Here is a 19,809-nt window from a genome sequence, read left to right as displayed (position 1 = left end):
CAACCACTTTCCTTTGTGGAAAAATAAGGTCTAATCTTCTCAACCTGACTTTTAGGGCCCTTTATAATAGAACCCCAAAATACCTTTCGAATTCCAGCCAAATAGGATTCTTAACTATTCTATTCCAGTCATATGTCATATATTTTCCTCCTTTGTCTTATTCCATACTTTCCCCTTTGATGGCAATATCCTCCCCAGAGTCTCTTTGAAACTCATGGTCCTTAAATAAAAAGCTCATCTCAAATATTCACCTTGTCCAAGAAACCCTTTCAAATCCTTTCACCTTCATGTGTTCATTCCCTCTGTTGACTCCTTTTATTTCGACCTCTTTGGAGTCTGTCAGACTATTCTTTGAATTATAGCTGTCTGCACATTTATCTTAGTGCTTCAAACTTAATTGGCTGTCAGTTGTTTAAAGGAACTGACTATGCCTTGCCCTTTCATAACACCTAGCATTGTGACTTGCCCAAAGCAGTCCTTTATAAATATATTTGTACTATCATTTGCTGTTTACTTAGAGTGGGTCCAAGGCATTGCAACCTTAAATTAATCATGGAACCAACTCTATAACAGGTAAGACCACTGGAGTTCCAGGGGAAGGAAAGAAAAGATAGGACCAACCACGAAGTGTAGGAAACAGATTTGAGTGGTGGACTGGTGTCCCTTGCTGATTATTTACCCAGAGTAAGTGGGACATGGTGACATTTTTTGTTTACTTCATCAAATTTTTTTTTTCTGGTTGTATTGTCTAGAGACAATGTAAATGCGAAAAAACCCTCTAAGCTCAGATAAGAAAATAAAGCGACATGGAAATAAAAAGGAGAATCCATATTTTTGAAAATCTGCTCTTTCTTTTCTAAAAGGGATGGGGCAGAATCAGATTATTGAGATGATTTCCCTAACTCTAGAATATCCACAGTGTTTCACTACATTAACGATTAAGCTATTGTAGAGACTAACAGATTTTCCAAGAAATCTTTGAAATTTAGAAAAAATAGACATACTATGAAATTACTACCTGTTGGTAGAATAACTTTTGACTATTCTCTTAAAATATATGATGTTGGTTTCTAGGTTGTTTGCCTGATGATATTTTAAACTATGTTATACTTAAAAGAATAATTAAATTATTTTAAAGGTTTCACGGAGGAAAAAGATGTTTAATGGTGGGCTTTTGGTGTCAAACAAAAATTACTATGCTCAGTTTAGAAAACTAAATGTTAAATTGATTCTACATTGTATGCCACCTATTTAAAAGAAGTAAAAAATGAAATCAGAAGTGGAAAACTGATGAGGAGTGAATGATGAAGCAGGTTGCAGATTATAAGTATTTTCAGTTATTCATCTTAGGAGACATTGGATTATGGAGCCACTGGCTATGATTTTAGGATTTTTAGAAGATAAAGTCCTGGAGGACTGAGAAGGGAAAAAACTATATTTATGTACACACACATTTATATTTCATTTATTTTTTAAAAAGGGAAAAAGAGATACCCTAATAACTAAAGATTAGTTTACTTAGCTTTAAACCTGAGATGAAGATTGTAGATCAAATCCTTAAAGAATCTACGTGTGGTATAGACACCTGAAGGCACACAGGATCCTGTAGAGGAATGAGGTGGCTTTCTGAGACTCAGTATGTGTCAGACAATTTTAATTTCCTTCCATGGCAGAATGATGAGACATATAACTTGAAGGCAAACAATAGAGGCCATTTATGTCTTTTACTCAAGCTTTCAAATCTATCATACATGTGATGCCCAGAAGCCAGGCAGGAAAATATGTCAAACATCATGTTTCTCAAGCTGCAGGGCCTGGAGAGTTCCACGAGAATTTTTTAATATAAGAGTGCATTCTTGTATAGAGAATTATCTTTTTTAAAGTATTCTACTAGTTAAAAAGAAAAAAATGCTAACTTCTGTTTCTCAGTAAAATAAATTGTAATTGAAAGATCTTCATATGGAATGACTTTTGTTTCTTAAGTCAGTGGTTTTCGAAATGGTTTTGGGACCTCTGGTCTATTTTAGAGGATATATTACTAGGTCCCAGCAGGAACCAGGTGGCACAATTAAATTGAGAAACTGAGAGAACTTAATGAAGGGACTTTTTACAAAGGGGTGAGCAGGATTTAGGGATCGACAAAGGAAGGTGCAGCTGGGAACAGCGGCCACTAACCTTGATCTGAGAGGGCTAGAGCGTGAGCAATTACAAGAACCTGGAAAAGCCAGGGGTATGTCAGAGGCCACCAACAGGAACTGTGGTCATTGATAGGCAACACAGGTATCCTGGCATGACTCAGCCTAAGGAAGGTGTGTGAATTCATGAAGTTATATTAAAATTCAGGGGTATACTGATGAATGTGACTTTTTTGAAGAGCGGGTTCATAGATTTTATCAACAGTCTGCAAAATGAGTCCCATATGTTAGGACCTATAAATTTTGACAACCTACTGAATGGGAGAAGATATTTACCAATGATACATGTAATAAGGGGTTAAAATCCAAAATATATAAAGAAGTCATACAACACCAAAAAACTCAAACAATCCAATTAAAAAATTGACAGAGGACCTGAGTAAACATTTCTCCAGAGTGGACATATGGGTGGCCAATAGACATATGAAAAGACGTTCAATGTCACTAATCATCAGAGATATGCAAATTAAAACCACAGTGAGATATCTCCTAACACCTGTCAGAATGGCTATCATCAATAAATCAACAAACAAGTGTTGGTGGGGATGTGGAGAAAAGAAAAACGTTGTGCACTGTTGGTGGGATTGCAAATCGGTGTAGCCACTATGAAAAATGGTGCAGAAATTCTTTTAAAAATTAAAAATAGAACTACCTGATGACGGATGACCCAGCAATTGTACTTCTGGGTATTTATCCAAAGAAATCCAAAACACTCATTTGAAAAGATACATACATCCTTATGCTCATTGCAACATTATTTACAATAGACAAAGCATGGCAGCAACCTAAGTGTCCATCATCCATAGATGACTGGATAAAGAAGATGTGGTGTGTGTACATATGTATAATGGAATATTACTCAGCCATAAAAATGAGCTCTTACCATTCGTGACAACATGGATGGACCTAGAGGGTATCATGCTAAGTGAAAAAAGTCAGACAGAGAAAGACAAATACCATATAATTTACTTATATGTGGAATCTAAAAACTGAAATAGAGAAGCAAACGAAACAGAAACAGACTCATAGAAACAAAAATAAACTAAGTGATGGTTGCCAGATGGAAGTGATTGGGGGGCTGGATGAAAAGGTGAAGGGATTAAGAAGTACAAATTGATAGTTACAAAATAGTCATGGGGATGTAAAGTGTACCATAAGGGATATAGTCAATAACATCATAATAACTGTATGGTATAAGATGGGCACTAGACTTATCAGGGGGATCACTTCATAGTTATATAAATATCTAACCACTATGTTATACACCTGAAACTAATATAATATTGAATGTCAACTGTAATTTAAAAATTAAAATTAAAATTAAAGACCTATATTTTTAAAAGAAGATAATAAAATTCAAACTGATTTCATTATATTGTTGAAATTGATTTATAACCCTTATTAAGTACCTACAGGGTACAACATACTAAATAACATTCTATAACTGGATAAAAATAAGCCAGAAGAACTTATTTACTGTATTTTAAACCAAAGATTGAGCTTTTACTAAGCAATTATTAAACTTCAGCTGTTTAGATGTGTTGGTATTTGGGAGTGAAATGTGGAATGTAAATGAGCTCACATTTGTAAAAAAATAACCTGAAAGGCAGTCAGCTGTGTATTTGTTATTTAGTTATTTGTGGTTTTGTTTGTTTTTTGTGTTTTGCATATTTTTGTATATATAATTTTATATATTTAGATGGTTTCCATATCTTAGCATTGAGAAAAAGGTAGCTAGCTATACGAGGTATTTGTAATAACTGTTTCACAATGTATATATATACATCAAATTATCAATTTGTACACTTTGAATATATACAAATTTTATTTGTCAATTATACCTTAAATATATATATACTCATACATATATATGTATGAGTATATATAAATATACATATATACATACATACATATACATATATATATATATATATATATATATATATATATACACACACACATACATACATATACATATATATACTGTTCCTGATGTTGAGGAGTAAGATTCAAGTTAAAAAGCTTGATTTTTATGTAACTATTCTAGTGGAGACACTGTCTAAAGACTTAGAAGTTCAGCTGGAGGAGTATCTACCTGATTCACAGACTATTTATTCTTCTAAATCAATGGCTCTCTGCCCAGGACAAAAATCACCAGGGGAAATTTTTGAGCAAGGCTTCCCGAGCTAATTCTCAGAGCCTCTTATTTAGTTGGTCTGAGATGGGGCCCCAAATGGTGTCTTTTAAAGGCTTATGAGATGATCCTAATGTGCACTAACTAGCGTAGAGAGCCACAGGGCGCTGTGCTGGAGGAAAGGCATTGACCGGCACGCCCCTCCCCCTCCGCGCTCCCAGGCAGCCAGCCCCAGGGCACAGACTGCGTTGCTCCTTAAAATCAAGCCTAGTTGTTCTTCTCTTGATCATTAGTTCATATTTTGTCTTAAAGACACTGTAATTTTTTTTCCTTTTAAGAAGCAACCGCTATAGCCAGAGCCAGTTCAGGGCCTGCTGTCTGCCACAGCATAGACTGTATGAGAGGCATCTGGATATTAGCTTCAGGCTTTGTGCCAATGATGCCCCTTCCCTTTGCTTTTCCTTTCTCTTTCCCCCTTCTTCTAATTTATACTATCTTGATGTGCTTTAATTTATTCTTGTAAACTGTCTCCAAATCTTTTAAGGGAGAAGGAGGGGTGTGTTTTTATAATGAATAAATGAACGAAGAATAAAGCACAACAAATGCACACAAACACTCAACATAGAAATAACCAGAAATAACAAGCCCTTCAATTTCCTGAAAGGGATTCAAGAAGGGCAAGACTGGACAGGTGGAGAAGGGGGTTAGAAGTGAGGTGGAACGGTGGTGCCTAGACATAGGGCAGGCACAGGTGAGTAGTCAGTGAATGCCTATAGCTGATGACTGCCGTGGCAGTCTAAGGGTAGAAAGGAGACTTGGGCCTTTCAAATGAAGACAAGCTGGACAGTTATAACTCAAGTTCATGAAAAAGGATAAAAGTTCTCAACATAGCACATTAACGAGAACAAGTTGATGTCTTTGTAGTGCAATCCTAGTCCTAAAGAAACAAGAAGGGAAGATATGATGGGCTGAGGGGAAAATAAACTTAGAAACCTTCCTGAAGCAGATGAATTTGGAGCTTAGTTTTGACAGAAGGGAAAGCCTTATGCTACATAAAAAAAAACAAGAGGTTCTAGACGTTGACACAGCTCTACACTGATGGTACAGAGACTTCCTCCCCACAAAGTGAGGTGTGGTGGAAAGAACAGCCAGAGAGAGCTGAATAAGGAAAAGATAAATCTTGTGAAGACTAGGGACATTTTAGTGAGAGTTTATAAGGGAAATGCTATGAAGAGGGCTCATTCTTCACTGGACCGATATTTATTGAGTGTCTAGTATATGACAGGCATTATTTTGGATGCTTGGGATATAGCAGTAAATAAAACAGGTATGGTTGGTCTTCGCCTTCGTGAACCTTGTAGTCTAGGCATTAGGCATTAATTATATAATGACCCAATGAGTACTTTAAAGAGGCAGAGGGCGCTGTGGGAGGCCATGGGCCAGGCTGGGAGGAATCTAGTTTGAGGACAAGAAGGCTTTCCATTGGTGGACAAATGGAGAAATATTTAGGAGAATTGATAAGACTTGGTGATTGACTGGAGGGAGCCTGAAGGAGATGGAATCATCATAGAGGTTTCCGAGGTTTCCGGCATATACAGCTTATAACATTTACTGAGATAGGGAATACTAGTTGGGAAAACACACATACACAAACGTATGTATGTGCACATGCGCACATGCACACACACACACTCCCAGTCAGGAGTTGAGAAGACAGTTAAATGTAATTATTTTATTTTTCTTCCTCGGAGCCTCCTCTTCTCTGAATAAAACAAAAAAATAAAGATTTTCCAGGATCAGACAGATAAAATTTCAAACTTATGAAGGTTGAAGGCTTACAGAGAGCATTCTGAAGTACTTTCCACTATGTCTAAAAACAAAACAAAACAAAGTGAAAATCTCACTAATGACTGTAGTGTTATTCTACTTTACTTTTAGCTCTGATCTTTGTATATGATGGTCAATTATTGGGGTACCTTAAATATTACACTTCAGGAATATCTATTGCCAAAAGAAGTTCCCAAACGATACACCTCTCAGGGGATTATTCATCGCCATTGTTTCAAAGGATGCAAATAATCATTATCATGGTTAAATTAAACTTTATTTGAGCCACAACTATATAAATATATGTACACAACATGACATACTATACAAGATTGTAAGCCCTCCTCTACCCATCCCCCATCTATGCTTTCCATCTCCTAAGTGTGTCAGCTTTAGAAGAACAGTCCCACCCTCCCCACCAGCCCAGGCAGCATTAACTCATGGAGAGCATGGCACACGCCTGTAAGTGACGCTGTGCCTCTTAGAGTGTCTAACTGATTAGGGGTGCTTCAAAGTCTCACGAAGGCTGGCTTTAACATCTTGAACTCAAGTATAAATTCAGTTGTTACTAATTCTTCAACCTATTGAGTTAATATTGAATGAAATAAAAAATGCAGCCTCCTTAAAACTAATTTCCATAAAAGAAAAAAACATCGCTAAAAGGTGATTTAATCATTTGCGATTTCTGAGGCAAACTGAGAATCTTTCTTTGGATTACTGACGGTTTTCCTTGAAAATAAGTGTGTGATTATATTCCACAATAAAATTACAAACATAGAAAAATATAACTCTATCCTTATTCCATGGTGCACTGAAATCATGCAGGGGGAAAAAAGAAGTGTGGTCGTATTTTCCAAAGGAAATAGACACTTTTTTCTGTAAATATTTTGAATGTGCATGATCAATTTCTGTCACTTGTCCAACACCTAGAAGTGCCTGACAACATTCTAACATGAATTTCTGGATTGGTTTCAGAAACAGTGACTGGTAACCATATCTACAAGTGGCTAATCTATTTTTGATGTGAGTTTAATTAATGCTGCATATGAAACTCCAAATGTCACAATCCAGGAGCTTTAAACGTTTAATTATTAGACTGGCTTTGTTAATGTATTCTAAAATAAAATTTTAATTTAATTTCATGTATGTATTAAATTCTTTAATGATAAATTCATTTTTTAAGAGAAAGGAGTTTTATAAAATCACTCTATAATGATTTTAGATGTAGAAGAGAACTATATAAAAAAGCCACAAATAATATATGAGGTCATATATATGAATACAAACTTGCAGGAAAGGACTGGGCTGCCCAATTATGACGTCTGGTCATGAAGTCCAAGCCGCCGTTTGATGAAGTTGGAGATTAGAAGCTGAGGCCTTTGCTGGTAGTCCACCAGAACATCGTGGGGCAAGTTGATCTGGTCACATTCAAGTCTGTCTAGAAGTGTCACACAGACCACCGCAGCTAGAAGAGCAAACAACATCATTACCGAATAAATTAATTTATCTTTTATATAGAGACATTAGCCAAACATTCCATCCCCGGCACACGTACTTTGTATTATTTCTCCTGTCATGTAGATGCAACCCAATGAACCCTCTAGCCTTCTCTATAACTCCTATTTTTATAGACTCCCACCAAATATTTCATCTATGTAAGTTAATGGAAATAATTTTAAGCACTCTCCCTTCTCCCTTCCACAACAATCAGCTAGATTAAGGGGAAGCATTGCGTTTGGGAAAAGAAAAAAGAGAGATCTTTGACATCCAAGATAAATGCACCTCCAGCTTTCTATTCAATTTTCAGTTAGAGAAGCATCTTCTAACTTGAGGATATAACCGGAGAGCTAGCCATTAGTCCTGAGATGACGTTTTATTCCTTGGTGCAATGTTTGAGTTTGCCTGCCAAAGCCTTTGCTGAAAAGTAAAGTAAGTAGAGAAGAGATATGAACGCTGACCTCAGGAAATATCAGTAAAGGTGAGTACGGACACTCATGAAGTTTGAGAAGAAAAATATTAAATGGAATGTTTAAACATAAGAATCAGCTCCATGAAGGAGCAAATTTATTAGCATTTAGTTTCTACAGAATGAGAATAAAATCTTATGATAGATACAAAACTAGGGGAAAAGAACAAACATCTTTTTCTAAAAAAAAAAATAAAATAAATGAAACTTTCATTTTTGAAAAGTCACCATGATAGCAGCATCTTTGGTTTGTTACATGAAGAAGAACCAGAGAGAAAAACCAGGTCTCCTATAAATTTTTTCTTGTCAGTGTCACATGAAATCTTTGATTTCAAGAAATGTGGTTATACACATTGAAATGTATAAAAAAGTATAAACCCGTTTTGAACTGATAACAGTGCAACAACCTCTATCTTCATCTGCATCATTTTTTAAAAAAGATTTCAGTGTTTATGGGATTAGATGTGGCTACATAACTACTTTGAGGCCGTAGAGATCAAGTTGGGCGTGTATAATATTTATTTCTTTGACCTCTCCACTATTTCAGATTTCTTTTAAGATCTGAATTCATGAAGGAGAAATGGACTGTAATTATAATAGATACTATCTTTTATATTTGGTTTAGTTCTTGCTATCTTCTGGGTATTTGTGATATCATTTGGTCCTTACAGCTGTACCATGAGCTAGCTATTATTTTTATCCCTTTCTGACAGATGATGAAATGAGGGCTTAGGGAGGTCAAACAAATGGCCTGACAATGCACAGCTAATAAACAGCCACTCAATTCTAAGCTTCCTAAACTGCTAAGAAGAGTTCTCTACCTTCCGTCCACCCATCCCCTGAGCTGGCACAGGTTAAACCATTAGGCAGACGTGCCCTGACTTCTCGGTCAAACTGACCCTTCTGTTCAGTGAAGTGAAAAGGAATGAAAATGTGCAACTTGAGGTGAGTCAAAAATCTCATCAGCTAAGATCCTATTTGTTCAAAACTCACTTGGTTGTAAAGCAACTTGGCTGAACAGGTAACTAAGCAAATAGAAGGGCTAGGAACTTCCCCAGCTTTTCAAGTTAATGATCAGCAAGTCTGTGAAGCCTAGAGTGGGCTGGCAGTAGCCAGGAAAAGTTGAAAGTCTTTCTCTAATCCTTCACTTGGAAGAAAGATAAAAGGAAACCCGTGCTCTGTACTTTTCACAGAGTGGAAGCTGACTTCGCTAAATGTCTTATCTGGAGATTTCAAGGGTAATGCCAAAGATGGAAAAGAACAGGTCATACAGTCTCCACAGTGTTTTCTTGACCCCGGAGGCCCCATTAACAAGCAGCATATAATAATCTTGTCACCTAAAATTATTATTTCTATGAGCAATTATAAAAAACTAATTACCCAAAAACAATTTGTCAAAAATTAAGCCTGAAAGCTTTGCTACCATAATCCTTAGATTGGGCAGGAAGGGTGGCTCCTGTGGAGGGACACTTAATGACCTAGCTGTCACCAAGGAGGTTGTCAGCTAACTGACTCAGGCTGAAGTATGAACACAGAGCTCGGAGTTCCAGCTACACCAGGAACTCTCAGCGATTCTCAGCTCCTTGGAATCATTTATGGTCCCTTTGAGAATCTGACGAGAGTTGTAATTGGAACTCTTTTCACAAAAATACACATATGCATGCACATAAAATATCTGTGTACAAATTTTCAGGGGTTCAGGGCCTCTGAAGTTCACCCATGAATCCTTAGGAATCCACAGACCCCCACGTTAGCCCTACCTTTCTGATTCAGAATAGACTTCCAAGAAAGTTTTCCCATGAACTGTAGGCAAAGACAGCAAAGCGGGGCACAAATTCTCCTGTAGAAAACAGGACTCAAAAACAGAGCTGGGCCTTGGAAAATGGCAAAGTGGCGAAGGTTATCTTGGGAGTTCTCAGCCTGGCTCTTATGACAGCTCCTCTTCTACCTCTCCTGGCCCTTTTCATGCCCCTCTTCACTCCTCGAGGTGTGCATTCATTAAGACCCCATCTTTCCTCCCTGTATGCCTGGTTTATAAAGCATAGAAATCTCAACAACCCAGAGCCTTTGTACTGCCTCTGTTTCCCCTGAGACATTAATCTCTGGCTGTTGGCCGCAAATCAAAAACCACGTGGAGAAAATTTATATTCAAAGGGGCTGATCAAAGCTAAGGAGTACAAGAGCAATTTGTTCTTCTAGATTGGTGGTTCTTAAAATGTGCTCCACTGGCCACCTCCATCAGAACCAGAGCTTGTTAATAATGCAGATTCATAGGCTCTCTCCCAGACATATGGAATTAGAGGTGAGGGGTGAGAGAGGGCAATGAATCTATATTTTTAAAAGACCTTCCCAGTTGTTATTTGCACATTAATATTTGAGAACTATGGCTTTAAAGACTTTAAACTCTATCCTGATTCAAATTAAGTTACAACAAATGTACATGCTAGTACTTTGGGTTGCCAAAAGAATGCAGAATTATTACCAAGACTTAGCATTGACTCTACCAAGAATTGTTCCATATCTTTTATAAAAGTGTTATTGAAGACACTGTCTATTAAAATATAGCTGATAATTTTCCTTAAGTTTAACATTTGGATAAAGTTTTTATGATAAACCTCAAATGCTTTCTTTTATTAGATGAGTTCTGTGTAACTCAAGGTGTTTCCATTTCAACTTGGCCTCCAGGAGACTCAGAACTAAGTATAAGTATTTAGGTTTAGTATTGCACTCCCAGATAGCCTCTTTGATATTGAGAATTCCCCATCTGCCCTCTTAAATATATGCCTCTAATTCTCTTCCTTTGCTTAAATTGTATTATACATTCGTTTTTTATGGAAAGCTGCTGCTAATGCTTTTTCAAAAAAAGAATACAAGTAATCTATCGATAGATAAATGTGTTACTCTTTTATACCTTATGGAATAGAAGAGGGAGTGGGGGTTAGGAGATAGGAGATCTCAGTTCTAGCTCATCTCTGTTCTGATCTGGCCATGTTCCCTTAGGCAGGTCATTTACGCTCTTTAGGCCTAATTGCTGTCTCTGAGAAAGGAGCAGGTTGAATCTCAGAAGTTTCTTCCAAGTCCACACCCTCAGCTTATATGTCTCACATCATCTTTTCAGTGTGAGGACTATGCTGTCATCTCCAGGAAGTTCAGCAGCAACAACCGTGGGGACTTGAGCTTTTGCTGGATGCTGGACCCCTAACCAGGGATGCATTAGGATAGGCAGAAGATGGAGCCTAGTGTGCTGGGGGTGAGGGGCTCCAGTTGGGGAACCCAAGATGCCTCACTGAGGGAAGAGCAGGGAAGAGGTGAGTCACAGGTAATGCCAACCATACGCAAGGTTGAGTCAGTGGTCCTAAATGGTTCTCTAATGGGTGATGTGTTGGTAAGGGGCAGGGAGGAATGGGATAGAGAATAAAATAGTAGAATTAAAATGAATCAAATAAAACTATAGACACTGACCTAGATTAAAAATATGTAAAAAGTAACAAAGTAAGAAGAAACCATTTTTTTTTAAATCTTGTCTTTGTAAAAGTAATAAATGAATTATTTACTTTTTTGGCCTGATTTCCTCGGCCAACGAAAAATGGCTATGCATTCTACTGAATAAGTATCAATTTAACATTTTATTTGATTCCAAGAGTAGCGTCTTGGTATATGCTCAACCTTTAGGGTTTGTTTGCTGAATTAGTACAACTCTCTGCTCACAACTTTTAAAATAGAAATATCTGCTTTCGGTTTTTCTTGTTACTGTTCTGAACAGAGACTATGAACCTTGTGTATCTGCTGTGGGGAAGAGGCAGCAGAATGCAAAGGGGCCTCAAATTAGACAGACCTGAGTTCAAATTCCAGCTCAGCTTTTTATTAACTGTGAAAATTTGGAGAAGTTATTTAACCTCTCCAAGCCACAGTTTCTTTTTCTCTTGTGAGGGTGAAGAGAGCTGTAATGGCTGCCTCGCGCCCTTGTGTAATAACATTTCAAAACCATGCTTTTCTTCCACTTTAAGAAATGCTCCAGCTCTAGACTAACTATAATCTTTAATCTTTATTGTAATATCTCTTTTACTTTATCTGTGATTACAGTGCAGTTCCCAAAGCCCAATATCCTTCATTGCTGGGACCAGAAGAAGAATATAAAATGGAATTAAAGTCAAGATTCTGTTCCCTCTCATTGAACTGTAATAAAGTAATATTACAAAGACTGAATATATCCCCAAAGTTACCAGTATCTGTCAAAAGAAATAGCATTGAATTCTTTCTTTACCTTAAAGAAAAACCATTGTGGGTGCTGCAGACACCAAAGACAAAGAGGATTTAAGCAGAACTTAAACTTAGATAAATATTAGGTTTCATAAATTGCCATGCAAGCGTGTGTCAAAAGGCAGCACTGTCTTTTTAAAATGAATGCAAATTGAACATACTTATCACAGGTTATAGTGCAAAAGGATTATCATCTTTAATCAGAATGTTAGTGGTTCAATTAAAGTGGATTTTGCTTTACAAGAGAGACAGATGTGTGCATATTATAAAATCATAGATGAATGCATTTATGTAGCATTGTACAATGGGTTTACAGTATTCCGAAGGTTCAGACTTTTGATGTAGAATATTTTGTGAATACCACTATTTTCCTTCACCCAAATTTTTGTTAAAGCAACATTAGATTCTCACTATTCTTTTTCAGAATAATCAGATCAGGATAACGACAGTGACTTATGGGTGTCCATGGCCCCATTTCAAGCAGTTTGTTCACCTATGAAATATCAAGATATTCAGCGGCTACAGATAAAGCAGAAGTATTGCATGGACTTTACAGCAAAGTGGAGTTTAACTTTAAGGCTTTGTCTCTTCCTATGTGGACAGTTAAGAGGCACTCTGAAATCCTTTAGACAATTGCAAGCCACTAATGAGGCTGGGGAATGAAGGAAGCAGTTTGTTATAGGCATTTTCCACGGTAAATAAGAGTTGAGTGGTCACTCTTCTTATTTGTTTGTTCATTCATTTAGCAAATATTTACTGAATGCCAATATGGCAGATATTATTCTAAGTGCTGGGGATATGACATACAAGGTCTCTGTTCTTATAGTGCTTATATTGTCATGGAGAGAAATTCTAAATACATACCATCATGCATTAACATATGTAAAATAATATATAAGTTAATATAAAAACTGGAAATATTGTCTATGGTGGAAAATTCGATGCAGAGAAATGAATTAGAATGAGTGAGTGAGTAAGTAGAATTAATGTAAGTGGGTTTAGTTCAGGTAGTCATTCAAGGCTTCTCAAATGAAATGACATTTATGGTGAGATCTGATATTAATCACAAAGAGAAGAAAGGGTAATCCATGTGAACCCAAGACATCCTTGTCTCAAGTGGATGCTGAATAATCTGTTTCTACACTGATCCAAACTCACTGAGTGACTCCTCTGGGTTAGGTAAGACAATAGGTCTCTAGAAGACCCTCGTTAAAAAAAAAAAAAGTTGTGTTTTATAAGCTGAAACCATTAGCCATCATCACCTTAGTATGAAGTCAAACTGAGTTCAGTCATCTGGTAGTATTAAAGGGACAGAACAAGTCATTAGAGAAGGCTGCCTGGAGAAACAGGGTGGGCTGGGTCATTATTAACAGTGGGAGCAGGATAGAGGGAGATGGGGAGGCCAACTGAGCCTCTCTGTCCTGAGCTCTTGGTGCCAGGTGAAACATACTTTCCTACGTTGCTTCTCATTGGTATATCCTCCCTAACTTCCTCTATGTTAAAACAGCTGCTTGTGAAGGCTGTCTCAGCCCTTTTCCAGCTCACACAGAGCTTTTCCAAGCTTAATGGCTGTGGGGGGAAGCATGTTATGAGTGAGGAAGGATGGGAACATGGTAGCATCATATGCATGGGGTTTTTGTCTGTGTTCTTGGTGGTCAGTCTTCCAGGGGGCACTGTACCAGGCTCAGCTTTCAAAATGGTAGTGTATGAGAGAGACAAAGAGTTGCCACAAAGAAATTCAGGCAGAAATCTTCTGAAGAACTATAGAATTACAGAGGTACAGGTGCAACCTTTTGTGTGAATGTTGGCAGCCCAGAAGACATCTACTCAATGCTCAATGACAAGGCTGCAGCAGTGGCCTAGAAGAGAGCTATTGGCAAGTTAAAATCTGCTAACAGCAGCAGAAAAAGGAAAATGCAGCAGGTGGCAGGAACTACAGCAAGCTAGACAGAATTGTCCAAGAGAGTACCTGCAGGAGGCAGAGAGAGCAGTCACAAGGATTTGCAGCAAGGACAGAAAATCCCTTATAACAGAGTAACTTCTCTGAGGTTTTGGCATCATCCTTAAAAAGAGAAAGATGCAGGTCCAGGGTTCACAAGCCTAGGACTCTCCCTGGCTGCCAAGTGATGCCTCTTAAGAAAGAACTGATGGTCATCACCAAACTTATATCAGGACAGCACATTTGTATGTAGGCATTTTATGTTTAACTAAACTGGTTGTTAATTCTGCTCTATTTGCATATTAAGTGGGGCTGTGACTCAAGTGAGTGCTTGTTGTTTCTATAATAAAGAAATGTGAGAAGCATTTCCTGAAGCAGAAATATCTGAATCCAGGTGTTCCTGCAGGCTGTGTGCTAACTGAACTGCTCTCAGGCAAGGTCAAGCTGACCCCAGCTGGGGTTCCCACTCTCACTAAAAACAGAAGAGAAAAACAGATGCAATTGTTTTTCTGAAAGGGGGTATTAATGATGACTTCCTAAAGAGAACAAGGATGTATTTGCATCCTTCACCCATATAATACAAAGATTTGCACGTAAATGTACTATAAGAGATGGAAGTAGTTAAGGATAGTGGTTCTATAACTAATCTGTTCTGAACTATAATTTCTTTCTAAAATATATTTTTAGAAATGTTACCACAAACATTTTGTTTGTAGTTTGGTATATTCAAATTGACTAACTGTAGGAACAAATATTGGAATTAAAATTCCATTTGAATCAAATGGAACATTATCATACTATAATTCTTTACTGCTTCTTTGAAGTTTTCTTCTCTGGGTGCCAGGACACTAGACTCTCCAGGTGTTCTGCCAACTTCCCTCCTTAGTGTCCTTCCCTGGATCGTCCTTACCTCCCCTAACTTTTAACTTCTAACCAAGGACCTTTCCTCATCTGCTTCTACACTCACTCACTTTGTCATCTCAATTATTGCATGGCTTTAAACGCCAATCATATACTGTCAACTTACAATTTTGCTTCTTCAGTCCAAACTTCTTGCTTAAATTCTAGATTCATAAATCCATCTGCTTACTTAGCCTCCATTTAATGACTACAGCCCCAAAATCCTCACTCAATTCTCTTTCCCAATTATAATTTCATCCTTCCAGTTTTTCAGGCCAAAAAATCTAAAAATCATTAATTCTTGTCTTTCGCTCAAATTCACATCACTTTGTTGACAAATCTTACTGGATTTGCCTTCAAAATGTACTTAGAATTTTACTACTTCTCACCACTTCCACTGCTCTCACTCTGGTCCATCATCTCTCCTTAGACTGCTGTATTTGACCATTTACTCCTCTCCTTTCTTCTGCCCTTGACCCCAGTAGGCTCTTCCCAACTCGGCAGCCAGGGTGGTCCTATTAAAATGCAAATCATATCCACTCACTTCTCTATTCAAAGCCCTCCAAGTGAAAGTCACACTTCTCACAGTTACTACACCATCTATACACCGCTTTCCTACCACTCTCCATTGTGCTACTCCCCTACAACCCCAACACACTCTGGGTACCCCTGCCTGGTGGTCCTAGATTTGCGTTTTCCACACTGCTCTTTCCCAAATGTCACATGGCATTTTCCAAAATGGTACCTTCTTCCCCAACCATGCTATTTAAAATTATGGTCCTCTTCTGTACCTTGGTCATCCCTATTCCCTTTCCCTGCCTTATTTTTACCATACCACTCTTCAGCATCTTATATATCACTATGTTTTTAGATATTACTCTTTGTTGTTGTTGTCTGTCTCCCTCCATGAGGGCAGAGATCCCACCTGTGGTGTCCACTGCTGTATCCCCAATACTGGGGCACTCAGGACACTCACTGATGCATGAATGAAAGTCCTTCTTTGTTTAGAAATATAATGATTAATATACATCTTACCTACCAAAATCCAATTTAAAAACCAGGCTTCTTAATTTTGTGCCACCCACTTGGTAGGCATACTATAAAACATATTAGAATCAATAACACTATATTGATGGACTTTTTTCTTAAAAAAAGAAAATTGCTATGGACTTTTATGGACTTTTTTCTTAAAAAAAGAAAATTGCTATGTAAATACAAAACTGAACTCTGAAAAAGTATTGCTCAAACATTTTCTTAGAAATTATTGTTAATATTTGGGAATTACTTCTCAGTCAAAACCCCTATTTTAGATGTTGATATTCTTCTTTAGGTCTGACGTTTTCATAGTCAATTGAATAAGCAATATTTTATTAACTTTGTAGCTTTACTCTCTTTCATTAATAAAATTAAAAAATGTTTAAATCTATAAGATGACTATGAATATAATTTAAAATCACAAAGAATAGTTATATTGACTAGTGCTCATGAAAATTGTTTTACTTCATTATGTTTTCTTGTTGCTGGTCTAAGGTTGGTGGTTCTCTTGGAATAATTTCGCTAAAAATAAAAATACATACTGCAGCCATATTCAGTTTCTTAATACCATTCTCTACCAAAAGGAACCAGAACTTATTGAAGAAATGGCTGATTCCAGACCTGAGCAAGGGAAGTACAACTCATGCCTCAGAAACTGGTTGTGCCTGAAAGTTGGAAAATTCTCATGAGCTAATAGGTTTATTTCAAAGGGACAAAAGAGTGCAATAGAGGGACCTCTTCCTGGCCAAATTTGCGATAATTTGAGTACCAAAAAGAATAATGACAGAAATCATTTATAACAGTATTGATTTGAACAAAATCCACAATACAATGCCTCCCTCCACCCCACCATGAGGGAGAAAAAAGAGAGAGATCGAGAAAGGCAGAAAGATGTGTGAGAAAGAAAAGCTCCTCTTAAAGAAGATGCCAGTTAATAAACATAGGACGAGTGAAGGAATAAGAAAACCACTATTTTGGAACCCATGCTAAAGTCATTGGGTAAATGACAGTTGGGTAACAGGATATCAACGCAGTTCCAAATTATCACCTCCGTAAATTATTTGCTACTTTCAAAGAGAAAACTTTAACTTTCCAATGGAGCGAGATAGCAGTTACCACTTGAACCAAGTGATCCAACTTGAAATTGCTAATCTAATTGAGCCATTAGACTTTAGTTCCACTTTATAGGAAATATACAGCATAGACGAGCAAGTGAAACCCCATGATGAAACACGCAGACAATTCTAGAACACGAAATATTCGGACTCTTCAGAAAATCTACTGTATTGAGAAAAAACAGGGAGAATATGCTAGATGTAAAACGTAAAGATATAACAATGAAATAACTAATGTATAAAGTTAATTTGATGTTGGATAAGCAAAAAATCTAGAAAAGATATTTTTAGGAAAATTTAAATATAGAATGGATGTTAAGTGATATTATGAAACTATTTTTACTTTTTAAATCTTTTTTGTCAGTTTGATAATGGTGTTGTGATCATTAGGAGAATATTTTTATTCTTATGAAATGATACTGAGGTACAAAAGTTAAGTGGCATGATGTTTGCAATTCATTTACAAATATTCAGGGAAAAAAGCAAATGGGGTGTGTGGGTGTGTATATACTGTATATATATTTAGAGAGCATGCACAAATGTGGCAAAATATTAAAAACTGTTGAATCTTGGTAAAAGGTATATAGATATTTATTATACTTCCCACTTTCTGTATTATTAAAAGTTTTCTAAATAAAAAGTTGGGAAAAGCAAAAATGCATGTAAATTAACTTTAAAAACACACTAGTCCTTTGATGGACTATTTTAGGAATATTTTATTTGTGTCATGTCTTGATAAATTCAACTGTAATAGAGAATAGCAGCCAGGAGTAAGAAAGTAGAACTTGCTGTCAAGTCCTGGCTACATAACCCAATAGCTGGTGACCTTTGGCAACTTGCTTTTGACCCTTGAGAATTGGTTTCCTCATTTCCATAATGGGAATAGTGTCCTGCCTACTCGAAAGACATCTTGAGATAATACATATTATGAACAATTATAAGGCATGCATTCAACCCAAAATAATACATAGCTGGACTTCTTTTTCTTCTCCTGTAGAGTGAAAGTAACTTCATGAAGGAGAGACTTTCATCTTAGATATTCGTGAACAGCTTACCTTTTAGACCACAAAGTCTACACATGGCTGCAAACACTGTAGATTCCATTTCAATGTTCCTGACGCCGGCTTTGTATGCTCTCTTCAAGTAATCTACCTTTTTTTCTCTGGAAAAGGAGCACAGTGCTCCATCTAGTCGACCCTGGCCTGAAAGAGAATAGAGAATAGTGACCACAGTGGCAGTGGCATCCCTAAGAAGCTTGCTGTCAGCTGGAGTGCTCTGCAGCTGACTCTATCTCTTGGGTCTGCACCCCAGGTAGGACAAACCCCACCATCTGAATCTTTCTATCATGGGATGAGGAGCAAGGCTGTGCCCCACTCAGGAGTCTCATATGTAAAGGAGTCTCTATGGTGCTGAGCACCCCAGCTCTGGAGCAAGTAACCATTGAGTGGCCGCAGCAACCAGCACTGTACCCAAAGGGTTACTGAGAGATCTGTCCTTTGAGGAAAATCTTAGGTTGTTCCCGAGACTGGGGGATCACCCAGGGCCAGGTGCTGGTGCTAGGGGAGAAGAGGCTTCAAGACTGTGGTGTTCTTAGCTACTTGAGAATCAGGACACTGGTTTGGACATTGCAGCTCTCCATCTGCCTATGATGACAGTGGCAGCCACATACAGGCAATAGATTGGTCTACCTTCTTCCTCGACACACAGCTCTCAGGCTGTATGTCACCATTTGTGATCACTTTTTCCCTTCTAGGCTGCTCTTAGTATTCGTTCATCACGTAATTTCACCTATATCAACTCATGGAGCTAGAAGAGGGTGGGAAAAGCTCGATGCTATTATTCATCTCCACCTTGCATGTACTAGAAACCGATTTCCCCACACCCAACTCCCAAGGATGGCCTGGGTTGAAGCAAAGCAGGATAATATCACCCTGTGACCTTCTATTATTGGCACAGTTTACTTTTTGGCTACCTTTTCTCTTTTTTTTTTCCTCCCTTTCCTCTATCTTTCATGCTACTTTCACCCTGACTGTCTGCTTCTCCTTTGGTCTTCCTCCTTAAGGCTGCCTGCCAACACCTCTAATATAGTGTTATTTAAGCCGATTCAAACTCAGATGTCCTAGAAGCCAAGCAGGTAATGTCAACGAGGTCTGTGTGGTCTGAAGGGAGCAGTCTCACCTCACCTTCACTGAATGTGGGCTGAGGCTTACCAGGCCTGCCATGCATTATTTTACATTTTTTAATGTTATGTTATTTCAGGAAGACAAAACTATGGATTTTCATATGAAATCTCCAGAAATTATAAATGTTGGCAAAAAGAAAATTCACGTTTAAAAAATTCTGTGCAGGCTAAAGAAAACACTGACTCCAAAAGGCTGCCATTTGCAAGCTCTGGCTTAAACCCATCCGTGACCCTCTCAGTGAGGGGGCCAGTGGCC

The 19,809-nt window shown here is 37.6% G+C and overlaps 1 protein-coding gene across 1 annotated transcript in view; it reads right to left on the bottom strand.

The window, feature by feature from the left end:
* Window positions 1-6,394: 6,394 nt before the first annotated feature.
* Window positions 6,395-19,809, bottom strand: part of UPP2 (uridine phosphorylase 2) — a 29,295-nt gene continuing 15,880 nt past the window's right edge. Inside the window, exons 6-7 of the mRNA XM_039855434.1 lie at window positions 18,427-18,573; window positions 6,395-7,621 (exon numbers count right to left, since the gene is read on the bottom strand). Of these exons, the coding sequence (XP_039711368.1) occupies window positions 7,470-7,621; window positions 18,427-18,573 (299 nt within the window). The 3' untranslated portion in view covers window positions 6,395-7,469. The remainder of the gene's footprint in view (window positions 7,622-18,426; window positions 18,574-19,809) is intronic.

Source organism: Pteropus medius, unplaced genomic scaffold, assembly GCF_902729225.1.
Source record: "Pteropus medius unplaced genomic scaffold, Ma_sr-lr_union100, whole genome shotgun sequence".
NCBI classification, from domain to species: Eukaryota; Metazoa; Chordata; class Mammalia; order Chiroptera; family Pteropodidae; genus Pteropus; species Pteropus medius.
Note: the sequence above shows the minus strand (reverse complement) of the source record. Positions and strands in the feature narration are given on the sequence as shown.